The sequence below is a fragment of the Colias eurytheme genome, chromosome 3 (genome assembly GCF_061535395.1).
Source record: "Colias eurytheme isolate Ceu_HAF_F1 chromosome 3, ilColEury1 Martin Lab GWU primary, whole genome shotgun sequence".
In the NCBI taxonomy this organism is placed as follows: domain Eukaryota; kingdom Metazoa; phylum Arthropoda; class Insecta; order Lepidoptera; family Pieridae; genus Colias; species Colias eurytheme.
The window spans coordinates 9,577,843-9,592,098 of record NC_142982.1 but is presented as its reverse complement, the minus strand read 5'-3'; the positions used below and the strand labels follow the sequence as shown (position 1 = coordinate 9,592,098).

Sequence of the window (14,256 nt, the reverse complement as noted above, 5' to 3'; positions counted from 1 at the left end):
CTTCTTCGCCATGTTAATAGATAGGTCAATTCAAATCACTCGCAAATAATTGCTAGTAATGTGAAGTATTTTTCACATGAGATGACGTACAACAAACTATGCCAAGAAGGGTTGTCCAAAGTTTATAATCTCCGGTTCTAATAACTATTATAATATCGGAAAAATACAAACAAATCATACATATTCAAAATTCACGAGGCTGTGCGAAGTCCACTATGTCAGTTAGTATTTTAGCTATGTTAGTTTAGTATTTTATAAATTTTAATTACACATACCTACCTTCATTTTACTTTTTATAATATTGCTTCGGGTATTTTTATCACTATTATGAGGACTAAGTTGAGTATAGTTCAACATTGACAAAGCTGTCAATGTGCTATGTGCTAGTGTGCTAGTGCTTAAGGATCTAGGTTCTAGATCTCGATAGACTCCTCATAGTTTTTAGGTCAAGATTAATAAACCATTCAACGACAACCTTCACATGTTTAAATAGATGACAGATCAAGCATAATGCTATATAATTAATCAATATCCATTAGTTATGTAAAATGGCTTGAGAATAATACTGAGAAGGTTTTTCATATTTATTGCAAACATTATTCCAAAAAAATTCTGACAAGTGACAACCCTATGCATCTAGCGCCGATCCTATCCACTGAAGCTTTGTAGTTTCCTATCTAATGCACTAATTTTATAATATTTATTTAACTTAGGGCCGATTTTTCAATGCTTGGATAAAACTTATCCGTCGAATAATGTATAAAACTACCATTTTAAAAATGTATTCTAATTGCCCGTATTTGACAGTTTACGTGACATTTTAATATTATCGTGTAATACTTTATTGGACGGATAATTTTTATGCAAGCATTGAAAAATCGGCCCGTGTAATTCAGTGAGTATATGGAATAAATTTTATTCGCTTCCTTCAAGTCAGACTTATCTAATACGATAACACTTTACTAATTAAAAATAGCCGATGTGATCCCATTTAAAATTTGATAAAGTTTACATTATTCAAATTCAAGGACAAGGTCTGAATATGTCAAATTATCTCTTATATTGTGCTTATATTAGACCAAAGTTCGTTCACATAACATATTACCAAAATCACTACTCCTTTTAAATTATAGAATAAAAACGATACTTCGTTAAAAGAGAATTACATAATATCAGAAAATAGAACATGGAAAAATGCCAAGCTATCATCATCGCATAAAAAACACGAGTGTGATATGTATACGAACTTATGTATTAATTACCAATCCGCTGCATGCATCCACGTGTTCAGAATACACCATACATATAGAATAACTTATACTCTTTACCCACTTACCCACATCTATACTTAATATTATAAAGCTGAAGAGTTTCTTTGTTTGAACGCGCTAATCTCAGAAACTACTGACCCGATTTGAAATTTTTGATTCGGTGCTAGATAGCCCATTTATCGAGGAAGGCTATAGACTGTATATCATCACGATAAGAACAACAGGAGCGGAGCAATGCGGGTGAAACTGCAGGGAACAGCTAGTCTTAGATAATATACAAGATTGATTATACAAATAATCGTTTGACTAAATACAGCTATCAACTAACTTGCTACCTTATATCCGGTCAATGCCATTGTTTGAACAAACATTAGTTTGAACTAAATATTACTGGCATAATATAATAAATGTATAAATTTAAATATAGCTTAGTTTGATAAATTCGATATATAAGGATATAGGCCCAGTGCCGTCTTTAGGATCAACGAGGCTATGGGCCAAGGTACTGGCTGGGGCCTATGTAAGGGATGTAAAATCCTTAAATTTTAACTTTATCATTTTTCAGTTTACAATAACGCAATAGGCTAAATCGTAACCCCGTCTCTTAACACCCCACATATGAGAGTTCAATAAATAAATTTTTTGAATCTAAAAAACTAATACCCTAAAATCTTGTTTCTATTTTACCAAGTGTGTGATTTCATATTTTTCTTATTATGTTATAAAATTTGTTGTTGTATATCGAAAATTTTCAGAATTGTGGGGCCCCTGCCTACCTCGGGGCCTCGGGCCAGGGCCCTGCGGGCCCTGCCTTAAAGACGGCACTGTATAGGCCTTATATGCGAAAGAAACTTTTTACCTGACTTTCCCAAAAACGACGAAAACTCTTGATTCTAAGAAATGCATTTTTCCTTATTAAAATAAAATATAAATTTTCAGAGGGTGTATCTAAACGATGACCTCTATACTCTATAGGCTGTAAAGCTCACACGCTAACCACAGAAGCAAGGGCGCTGGAGATTCAGATAAGATAGTTAAATTATAAACTCATTATCACTTCCCTTTTAGTTTCTAACAATTAGAAGGAAAAAATATAGCAGAGAACGTCATTAATGTTCACTTCTATTTAAATAATTTATAAATATTTACGCCTACTAAGGTCAGCAAAAATTATCTATTAATTAGACTAAAACTAGAAATAGACCAAATAGCATTTAAATCTTCAAAGTTTTAGATTTTTCGGTACCTAGTAGTTTTCGTATAATAAATAATTTCTAACATTGAGGAGTTTTTTTGGAAGGAATCAATTAAAACACGTGTTTTAAACATAATTTAATATTTTTGTGCATAAAAAAATCTAATCAGATTATATTAATCTCAGAGCGATGCGGGTATATTTTTTTCCTAACATAACTATCCGTACTGTACATAATATACACTATACACTTATACAGGGTGTCTCACTATTGGTATACTAAGCGCGAAGGGACTTGTATTCTTGCATACACTGATCACGTAAAAAATACTTAAACAACAAAATTACATCAAAAAAAAATTGCTAATGTTTTCTTCTCTAGCTTCGCGCAGCCGGCATATACCGCTTCGCTAATGTGAGCATTTTGTCTATGAAAACATAATCTTAAACGATAGGTCACGTGCTGGCAGCAAAGCGGGGTTGCTTGTTAGGGGTGTACACATAGAGTTTTAAGAATTCATCTATTTGAAAAAAAACTGCATCTGGAATTTTATAAGTATTTTTTACGTACAGTTCAGCGTATGCAAAACTATTACCTATTTTGAGCTGAGTATACCAATTTCCAACAGTGGGACACCCTGTATAAATGCGAAAGTAAGTGTGTGTGTATGTGTGTGTGTGTCTGACTTGTAATAAGAGATGAACGTTTTTTAGAAAGCTACTAATTAATTATATACTCAGCATATCATATCCAAATATTGTTAAGAGCTTTTTTCTTATTAGACTAGAGTAGATAATTTTTGAAACAAAAAAAAATCGCAGTCGGATGAAACCCATTAGAAAAGGAGGGGAATATGATGAAAATGAAAGGAAAAATAAATTACGGTCAATCCGAGTTCGGGAAAAGGGAGGGGAGAGCTTTTAAGAGAAAAAAATGGTTTCTCTTGATTTCCGACAAAACTACAAGTCCTACGGAAAAGAGTTCAATGGCAAAGTTGTAGATAATAAAAAGATCTACAACTTTTGTATTCACAATTTTTTCACATAACCTCAAAATTTAGGTGAAAAATTCAAAAAACCAAGTTTTTGGTTTTTTATTTTTATCTACTTCAAAATTTATTTTTGTTCTACGAAATTTGGTGGAAACTTGCTTTATTATGTCCCAAATACACTGTAATTTATTTGATTGAAAATATTTATTTTTTCGCCTTATTTTGAATTAATACCAAAAAAACAACCTAATTTTCAATCGAAAAGTCACCCGTCAAAATATCAGCTTTTTTCAAAAACTTGGGAAACCTATTATTCATTGAAATCTCTACTTTCATATGGTGTAAAAAAAAATAAACATTACCATAGTAAATGTTCTCAGAAAATGCATACAAACAGTGTGAAAATGAGCTTTTACTAAATCAGGCACACTTCTCAAACTACCTGAAATGTTTTTATCGACATCAATTTGCTTTTGAATATGCTGTAAAATATTATACTTAGAACAGATAATTTTTTTTCTTTTGAAATATTACCGAAAAGCCGATACAAGAGAAGATATAGAGTTCGAGAAGTGTGCCTGATTTAGTAAAAGCTAATTATGACACTGTTTGTAAGCATTTCCTGAGAACATTTACTATGGTAAGGTTTATTTTTTTTACACCATATAAAAGTAGAGATTTTGATGAATAAAAGGCTCCCAAAGTTTTTGAAAAAAGCTGATATTTTGACGGGTGACTTTTCGATTGAAAATTAGGTTGTTTTTTTGGTATTAATTCAAAATAAGGCGAAAAAATAAATATTTTCAATCAAATAAATTACAGTGTATTTGGGACATAATAAAGCAAGTTTCTACCAAATGTCGTAGAAAAAAAATAAATTTTGAAGTAGTTAAAAATAAAAAACCAAAAACTTGGTTTTTTGAATTTTTCACCTAAATTTTGAGGTTATGTGAAAAAATACTCAATACAAAAGTTGTAGATTTTTTTATTACCTACAACTTTGCCATTGAACTTTTTTCCGTAGGCCTTGTAGTTTTGTCGGAAATCGAGAGAAACCATTTTTTTCTCTTAAAAGCTCCCCCCTCCCACTTCCCGAACTCGGATTGACCGTAATTTATTTTTCCTTTAATTTTCATCATATTCCCCTCTTTTTCTAATGGGTTTCATCCGACTGCGATTTTTTTGCACTTTTTATTATTTTTAAAGGGATCTACCCCAGTGTATATACTCTTGAAGTAAATACAAGGAACACTTTTTCCTTTTTTTTTAATGTACTATATAATCACTGCTGAATTATTGATTATATATATAATAAATATCTCTTTAATGTAGAGGAGATGATACTCATTCGTTCATTTTTTTTACCATTATCCACGATTTCATATAGAACAAACACGTTACGGTAGCTGAATTCTTCAACATTACTTTTTTACGAATGCCTATATCAAAAAAAAATATTTAGGAAGGTTTTATGTCATTTTTTGCCCTTATTTTGAACCTTTGAATTGCTATGTTCTTCCTGTCAGCTTTTTATAGAACTTTTTGTTATAATCCTTCAGGTTTAACGAAATTTGAATTTTGGTTTTCCCGGGAGTTCGCTCGCTATTGGCTATATGATGTAGAAATCGGATTTGATAAAAATTCCCTCGTCAATTCAATTGTCGATAAGCTGACCTCTGTTCTCACAAATTTATAGGGTTCACGGTTTGTATTTAGTATTGTGAAGTGTTTTGCGTAATGTGGACCCAGATAATTATTATTTGTATCGTTTGTATCAAAATCCGACCTGGAAACTGTGAAGGTACTTACTGAAATTACCTAAAACTTACGTTGAATCATTTTTAAATATTCCACTAAAAATATTTCGCAATCTTTTAGTCATGATGACACCAAATATTCAAGACATTGGTTATAAAATTATCGTATTCTCTTCAAATTTACAGAAGATGTTTCGTCACAGGTCTGTCAATCTGCCACAAAAACGAAGATTTTCAACGAAGAAGAAAATTTATCTAAATATATTATGGAAGTCTTAGAGCATTTCAAATCGCCAGATCCTGTAGGACTTCCAGGAGCAAATATACCAGACCCATATCATGTCCCAGATATGAAACAGTATTTAACTTTTGGTGGCTCCATTGCTTTTAAGAATACTGCAGTGCTCGGAATAAGTAAATTTCGTTTATTATATGTGAATGTAGAAGCTTCTGCCATGCAGGTGAGATTTATTTAATTAATGAACTAGCTATAATGAGCGATAAATATACAAATAAGTCCTTAATACTATGATAAAATTTAACACTATAGCGTTCTGTTCAATACTTCGATAAATATAGAGTAATCGTACAGAACGTAACCAAATAGTTTAATAGCTTAATTTTTTACGCATATTTTTTAACACATAATTTTATTTATCTGATTTAATCTATGTGCATTTCAGGGAACAGCGATATTAGGAATTGACAAACTACATGCACATGGCAACTACAGCTTACACACTTGGTTAAAAACTTATTCTGGGAACTACACAGCTGATGTCGAGGGCATCAAGGCCACTGGTCTAGCGACACTTGGAGTAGAAACCGACGGGCGAGTAAGGGTTCAAAACGTTTCCATTGATATAGCATTCAAGAAAATAGACGTACAATTCGAAAATTCTGGAATTTTGGCATTTGTATTGCAAGGATTATTTAACTCACTCGGAACGTTTCTATTCGATACCATTAAACCTTATATTCTAAAAGATGCGTATACGAAAATAAGAGAAGAGGTTAACAAAAAGCTAGAAGAGCTGGATGTTTTTATACAATTCCCTAACTCAATATCACCTGTTGATATGGTAATGATACATGCAAGGAAGAAAATGATTGCACTTCATAAAGACCCTTTAATAATCGATGATTATAACACTTCAGTAAGCGTTTTTAATGTCGCTTTAAACGGGACGTCGCTTGTCGGTCTGTCCTCATTTTATCGTATTGGAAATACAACTTTTATGATGGATAATAATACTTTAATAGTTGATTTTGATATAAGTACCCAAGAGATACGTGGATCTACTAATTGGCACGTATATACGTTAAAAGGAATGTTATCAAGATTTGGAATTGCAATTTTTACAATAGATTATATAAGGGCTAGAATAATTTTAGGTCAACCGCTGGATACGAGAAAAAGACCTCAATTCAGATACCTGGATGTTGACCTTGGCAATTTACAAATACGGTTTGATGGAGCAGGGACATTTGATTATATTACAGAGTTCTCAATAAATATGTTACCGAATCTATTAAGGAATCAAATAATGAATTCTTTAGAGGACCCCATACGGATGAAGATACAAAGAGAATTTAATGAAATTGATGTAGAGGATATGATTAAAGAAAATTTACCAAAAATGTACGAATTACAGCGAAATGGCTTTAATCCGTGTGAATTATTTTCTGTTGATAAAAATGAAAGATACGATGAAGATGACTTTTTTAATTTTTAAACTGTATTAATTATATAACTTTATTTAAGTGGAGTTATCACGCTACGAGTTATATTTGCTCTTTTGACGCGGAGGCGTTGGTTATTACTTAACAAGTTATCTACGTCTATAGGCAGACCGTACATAGTAATAAAATGTATGAAATTGTGTTTATGCATTTTAAGTTTACGTTAAGTAGAATTTATTAAAGTCCTATTTATAAAACATGAAAAATGTTTGTGATTGTTTTAGTGTAAGTAGTAAACTGTTACATTAAATTAAAGTCTTTTGATTAAAGGGCTCACACTATTTTCTTTTTATTATTTTATTTTATTCAATGCGCCCCAGGTTGGCTTAGAATAAAAATTATTATAAAAAGAACATGGAAAGTTAAAAATGTATGCGGTGATTTAACCAAAATCTAACAATAAAAACAGCCTTGTTTCAGTGATCACCACTAGATGGCATTAAACCAAAACTTTCAAATCAATATAATATAATATTACAGTCTTAGATTACAGTGTACATATTATCTTATTTACATAAGTTTACAAAGACGTCACAACGCTAACCAAAAAAAAAACAAAATCAATCAGCTTTCAAAAATATAGCACAATTATCATATGGTTGAAAACCAAAACAGGCATGCACATCAGATACTCCCTCAAATACAATTTAAAATAATAATAAGCAAATCTTACATAGAGCCTAATCCTATTATGACACCTTTACTTACTAACATCATTGTTCCATTATAAGGTAATTACGGAGCCTGTCTTTAAAAAGCCTAATGATTTGCAAAACAAATATTGCAACGGTAACAAATAGTATTGTCAGCATGTGGTAAATACTATGGTTATAACAAACAAAACAATAAGATAACGAGGGGCCAACCAATGGCTATTACTCAGAATTGATTTGACGATCCAGCGAAATAGTTGACAAGTGATAAACTCTGACCCGCGTAGTCGGGGTGTTCATTCATCGCAGGAAGTTCTCTAAAATTGGAAAAATGTGGTTAAAATTTGTGATTCTGTGCTTCGTGTTTACTTTTGGAAGCAGTGAAGGTGTGTTACAATGTGAATCTAGGTTTGGTGTTGGATTTAATCGCCAAGATTCGATTTTAAGCGTGTTTTGTTTTTAACCAATGTGACGGATATGGACCATAAGTTAGATATATAGAACTTTAGACTTTATTCAGCTCGGTTAGCGTAAGAAGTTGTGATTCCGTCTTAAATGTTTGATCTTATTCTAGATTGCATTCACATCAACCATTCAACATCTTCAATAAGGACATGTAGAGCAAAAAAATCGAATGGCCGTATATGCGGTTATATGGATATTACATTAATAAAAATATTTCTTAAGCACGTCGAAATAGAAAGTGAAAAAGCTAAAAAAAAACATTCTTGTCTCTTTATTATGATCTATTGAACGCATATTGAACATTATGCATACGTTCAGAATGCAAAACATACTCGTAATTTAATACGTTTCGAATAACACAGTTTTAAGAGAACGCAAGCCTTTGGGCACAATAACTTGTATAAATAGTGTACATTGAAAAACACATTGGCAATAATCAAAATAAATATAAGTATGGCCTTAAGGTTTTTTAAATTAATAAAAATAATGAAATGTTCAGTATGACGTAAACTACTCTTTACAAGTTTAAGTAAAAATTACTTATAAAAAAGGTAATAATAACTAAGTTTCAACCTATTTTAAGACTTATGAAGTATAACATATTAAATGATTTTTTGAATTTTCCAGATGCCTCTCACATCGAAACGACAACGGTATCCAAGCTTGCAGAGGGTGAGGAAAAAATAAGTGAATACATACTGCAAGTGCTGGAGCATTTCAAAAAACCAAACCCAGTCGGTCTGCCCGGAGCTAAGATACCAGAACCTTACCATGTGCCAGACATGAAACAGTCAATTTCACTTGGAACAATGTATTTCAAGAATACAGCTGTCTATGGTATTAGCAAATTTCGCATTTTGCATGTAGACGCTGAAATGGGTGCTATGGAGGTGGGTTTTTCATACGTATTTACTATTTATTTATTTTTCCTTTCGTGTATAAACAACTCGTAAACAAATACTTAACGAGTGATGTCACCAAGGCCAATCCAATAAACCTTACTTTTCAAGATTGCAAAAATTCTTCACACATTCATTTTTTTATTTAGTTTTATAATTATGCACTTCGTGCTAAAGCGCATTCACTTTATTAAAACTCTATGCTATAATTCCAGGTTCACGCAGCGATTGCAATAGACAAACTTCAAGCACGCGGTAACTACACGATGGCAACTTGGTTGAGCAAAGTGCAAGGTCCATTCACGGTAGATGTAACTGGAATTAAAATAACAGCTAAAGCGAATCTTGGAGTGGAAAGAGATGGGAAAATAAGAGCTCAAGATATTGTCATCGATATAGGCTTTACCAATATTGCCATGGACTTCCAAAATGCAGGTTTCTTGGGTGGAATGTTGCAGGGTGTTGTGAACTCAATGGGAACGTTCTTGTTTGATTCTATCAAACCATACATTCTCAAGGAAGCATACACTAAGGCGAGAGAAGAAATAAACAAGAAGCTTGACGAAGTAGCGGGTGACATGCAATTCCCGAACTCTATATCTCCTTTAGATATGGTTATAGCTGACGCAAGGAAAAAGGTTAGAGATCTGCAAATGGACCCCTATAAAATTCAAGATTATAACACCACAGTCAGCATTTTCACAGTTACTCTATCTAACACTTGGGTCACAGGAATATCTTCGTTCCACAGAGTCGGTAATATCACTTTGATGATGGAAAAAAATACTGCTATAGCTGATTTCGAAATTGGTACGCAAAAACTAGAAGGCACAACTCATTGGGATATATCAGCTATAAGCGGTTTAATGTCAAGAGCTGGTAGTGCGTCGTTTTCTGTAGAATATATAAGTGGTAGAGTCATTTTAGCACAGCCACTCGATACAAGAGAAAAACCGGAATTCAGAGATTTAGATCTCGAAGTTGGTAATATCCAAGTACGTTTCGACGGAGCGGGTACTATAGATTACGTTGTCGAATTAGTAGTAAATATTTTACCTAATTTACTTCGTTACCAAATCATGGACGCTTTAGAGACGCCTATTAAAGAAAAAGTACAGCAAGAACTGAATAAAATCAATGTTGAAGAAATGATAAAGCAGGAATTACCGAAGGTAGATCAAATGCAAGAAGGAGGCGGTCTCAAATTATCGACTCTTATAGCATCAGAGAGCAAAGAAGAACCTTATGACGAAGATGAATTTTTTAACTTTTAATTAGTACCAAAAAAATAACGCTTTAAATTTCCATTAGTACATGGTTAGAGTGATTAGACTACATCCCAATGAAGTTAACGCTTTGGTCCGGGAGCCAGCAGCAGATTTTATGACCAAGTTCCTCTCAAGCGGTAATTAGTAAAATGCATCAAAGTATAGCATTATGAAGCCTCGTGAACGTCAGCTGGAGCTCGGTTGGGGGGAAGAGCGGTTGTAGCCTCCCGTATCAGCTGACGGTTTTTCCACCAAGATACAGCCAGCTGACATATATATTTATCCACAGTTACATATAAGCTATCATCAGGTAAATTTTTGTTTGAGAGGAAATAACGGAAAATAAATTTTTCTTTAAATTTAACTTTCATGTTCGAGACACCAGCTGACGTATAATACACCATGTTGTAACCAGCTGACTATTTTTTTTCGTTGAGATATTGGGTTAGCTACAATTTGACAAATTTTTAGCTGAGAGGAAATGAATGAATGAATGTATTTTTTTTCCTATGTGCGTGGGAGGCTAAAACCGCTCACCCCCCCAACCGAGCGCCAGCTGACGTTCACGAGGCTTTATAATACTATACTCTCATGCGTCTTACGAATTATCTCTTGAGAGGAAATAGTTAACCAAATTTGCACCTGGCTCCCTAACCACTTCATTTGTAAATTATTGACTTATGTTTATTGCATTATATTAATATAACTTGATTTTATTGGATTGTAAACAAGGTTAATGTAAAAGTTGAATGAAGATTATTTGGTTTTGTAGGGCTATAATTTAAAATTGTGATTTATTTTAACAAATGCAAGTAAATAAATATACGGCTCAAATTAGTAATCTTATATATAAACTAGCTGGTGCGTTGTGCGCGGGCTGCAAGCAGCCCGCGAGCCCCTTTTGCCCCTGGGTTGAAGCAATAGGGCAGTCATTTGAAAATGTATTCGAATTTTCTGTCCATTTGTTACATCTGCTAACAGCGAATCTACAGTCAGTCGGTAATGCTTATAAATTCCCCATTCAAGCATTTTCCTCTCCGGGAGGCTGTCCACCTTCGAGGGTGCGTGGTGCGCGAGCTGCAAGCAGCTCGCGGCTCATCCAAGGGCAGAAATCTTCAGTCATTTGAAAATGCATTCGAATTTCCTGTCCATTTGTTACATCTGCTAACAGCGATTCTACAGTCAGTCGAAACTGCTTATAAATTACTTATTCAAATATTAGTTAAATTTTTGAAACGTGATCCCGAATTTCATTTATTTGAGGTGTCTTATCAATAGCGGTGACTTTTCATAATAAACTGTTCAAGACAATAAATGTGTGAAGATGTATAAAACATATTGAAAACTTCAAGTCTTTTTAGTAGCGTCGTTCAAAATCAAATTCATTATGCTTTCGGCACTAAAAATATCTAAATGCAAGGCCATAGGACTACAGTCAAAGGGTGTATCGAATAAGATATCGTTACACTATAAAAATAACTACTTTAGAAAAACCGACTTCAAAAACGGAAAAGTAAAAAATAATTAATTACTACATAATATTATTTAGTTGTGTTATCTATATCTATACTAATATTATAAAGAGGAAAAGTTTGTAAGTATGTATGTATGTATGTATGTATGTATGGTTTTCACGCAAAAACTACTGGACCGATTTCAAAAATTCTTTCACCATTAGAAAGCTGCATCTTTACTGAGCAACATAGGCTATATTGCATTTTCAAAAAAATTAGAGATCCTTACCAAAAATGCAATAATGTAACCCAAGGTGTAAAAAAATCCTCAATAAAACTTCTGTCATCGCGTGCGCTGCGGAATCTATTGAAGATAGAACAAAAAAATGTTCTACGGTATTATAGAATGGATCAATATCTACAAGAAAGTCCGCAATACCATATGTCCATCTTCAGTAGTTATGTTACTACAACAACTTTTTTACGTTTCCAAAGTAAATAGAAGTGCCGACAGTAATCAAACCATGTTATCCATACACATATATTAATCCTTATCCCATTAAATGATGTTTTATTATAGAATGTTTCAATACCAGCAAAATACTTTTTAAATGAAAAGAATTGGATATTCCATTCAAAAGATATAACGAATTTTTAAAAGTGTCAATCTACAGAAAATAGTAGGTATACTGTTCGAGCAGGCCGTAGTGCGGGGGTCACGGAGGAATTCTACCTATATGTGTCTTGACGGAACACAGTGGGGTTTTGGTCGGTAGGAATCCGACATAACCCACGGCCCCTCCCCCGGAGGCCGTGGGTATCTATGAAAGATTTCCCCACTAAAACAAAAAAAAAAGGCCGTAGTGCGGGACGGGGTAAAGGTGATTTCCATGTGATTAAAAATTAAACCTATAGTCCGACCTATAGTAGACTTTTCACTGTAACGATATCGCTATCTATGCGGGTGAAACCGCAGGGCATTGCTAGTTCACTATATAAGTATATAGGTTTGAAGTCGGTGCCAAGCACTAAGCACTTATTAAACTACGCTATTTTTTGATACAAGAACTACGATTATTTCGATACAAGAACTACCTACTTGCAATTCAATTACATTATTCGCAACATTGGCTATTTTCGATATAAAAACTACACTACTCTTGGTGTAAGTCCTACGCTTATAAATCATCTCATTCACTCAATAAATGTGTGAAGATGTGTATATTATTACGTATTGAAAACTTCATTAGTAGCTTCGTTTAAAATCAAATTCAGTATGCTTTCGGCACTAAAAATAAGAACCTACTTTTCCGTTTTTGAAGTCGGTTTTTTTAATGTAGTTTTAATAGTTTTTAACCTACGTAGTTTTTTTGTTTGACTGGGAATCGCCCTAAAGTCGCTTCTGTTCAAGAGTTTACTTAACACACTCGTCGCTTCGCTCCTCGCTACCTATTTGAATATTTACGCCGGCCGCTGACGTGAATTGCTCGCTTCGCTCGCTTGGCTAGTGCGGTAGTTCAAAAGTTAACCTAACTCGCTCGTCGCTTCGCTCCTCGCTACTTCTTTGAATATTTACGCCGGCCGATGACGTGACTGGCTCGCTTCGCTCGCTTGGCTAGTGCGGTAGTTCAAAATTTAACCTAACTTGCTCGTCGCTTCGCTCCTCGCTACTTCTTTGAATATTTACGCCGGCCGCGGACGTGACTTGCTCGCTTCGCTCGCTTGGCTAGTGCAGTAGTTTAAAAGTTAACCTAATTCGCTCGTCGCTTCGCTCCTCGCTACTTCTTTGAATATTTACGCCGGCCGCTGACGTGACTGGCTCGCTTCGCTCGCTTGGCTAGTGCGGTATTTCAAAAGTTAACCTAACTCGCTCGTCGCTTCGCTCCTCGCTACCAATTTGAATATTTACGCCAGCCGCTGCCGTGATTCGCTCGCTTCGCTCGCTTGGCTCGTGCGGTAGTTCGAAAGTTAATAAATATTTTCTACTCCGGGAGGCTGTCGACCTTCGAGGTTGCGCGGTGCGCGGGCAGCAAGCAGCCCGCGGCGCTGTCTTTTGCCGTTGCTATTCAATTACCCTTCCTACTATGGAAATTTCCATACAAAATTTTCGAAAAAAAAAATTTCGCTTTTTAACAAAAAAATTTATATATCTGGAAGCGGACCAGGTTTTGAAGCATTTTTTACTTTGGCGAACCCGACCTACCTGCCACCGGTTCAGAGAGCCGTTGAATTTCGTGATGTATGGAAAATGGAAACCGAGGGTCGAAGAGAAATTCTGAGTATGCAGTTTTGTAAATCTGGCCGATTAGAGCACATAAGTCAATTTTCAGACCGATCGTAAAGTAATCGGCGCCATCATCTTGCTTTGAAAAATTGGCCATTTTTGAAAAAAAAATTGCGTCCAATTTGAAATTTCTCCATTGCCCTGGTAGCGCCCCATCTTCCTGATCATTTTTTAGTTCTACACCCCCCACCTATCTGGCGCCGTTTCGGAGAGCCGTCGAATTTCGCGTTGTATGAAACTCGGAAACCAGCGATGGAAACTCGATTATGAGTATG

The 14,256-nt window shown here is 34.3% G+C and overlaps 2 protein-coding genes across 2 annotated transcripts; both read left to right on the top strand.

Moving 5' to 3' along the window:
* The first annotated feature begins 5,188 nt into the window (after positions 1 to 5,188).
* On the top strand, positions 5,189 to 7,083 carry LOC149909892 (uncharacterized). Its single transcript, XM_090120029.1, has 3 exons — positions 5,189 to 5,259; positions 5,402 to 5,676; positions 5,899 to 7,083. The coding sequence occupies exons 1-3, from the start codon at positions 5,196 to 5,198 to the stop codon at positions 6,949 to 6,951; spliced, it is 1,392 nt and encodes a 463-aa protein (XP_089976155.1). The 5' UTR covers positions 5,189 to 5,195; the 3' UTR covers positions 6,952 to 7,083.
* A 757-nt stretch (positions 7,084 to 7,840) lies between these two features.
* Positions 7,841 to 10,326, top strand: LOC149909891 (uncharacterized). The gene is made up of 3 exons (XM_090120027.1): positions 7,841 to 7,997; positions 8,704 to 8,966; positions 9,191 to 10,326. The coding sequence occupies exons 1-3, from the start codon at positions 7,943 to 7,945 to the stop codon at positions 10,247 to 10,249; spliced, it is 1,377 nt and encodes a 458-aa protein (XP_089976153.1). The 5' UTR covers positions 7,841 to 7,942; the 3' UTR covers positions 10,250 to 10,326.
* Positions 10,327 to 14,256: the final 3,930 nt, after the last annotated feature.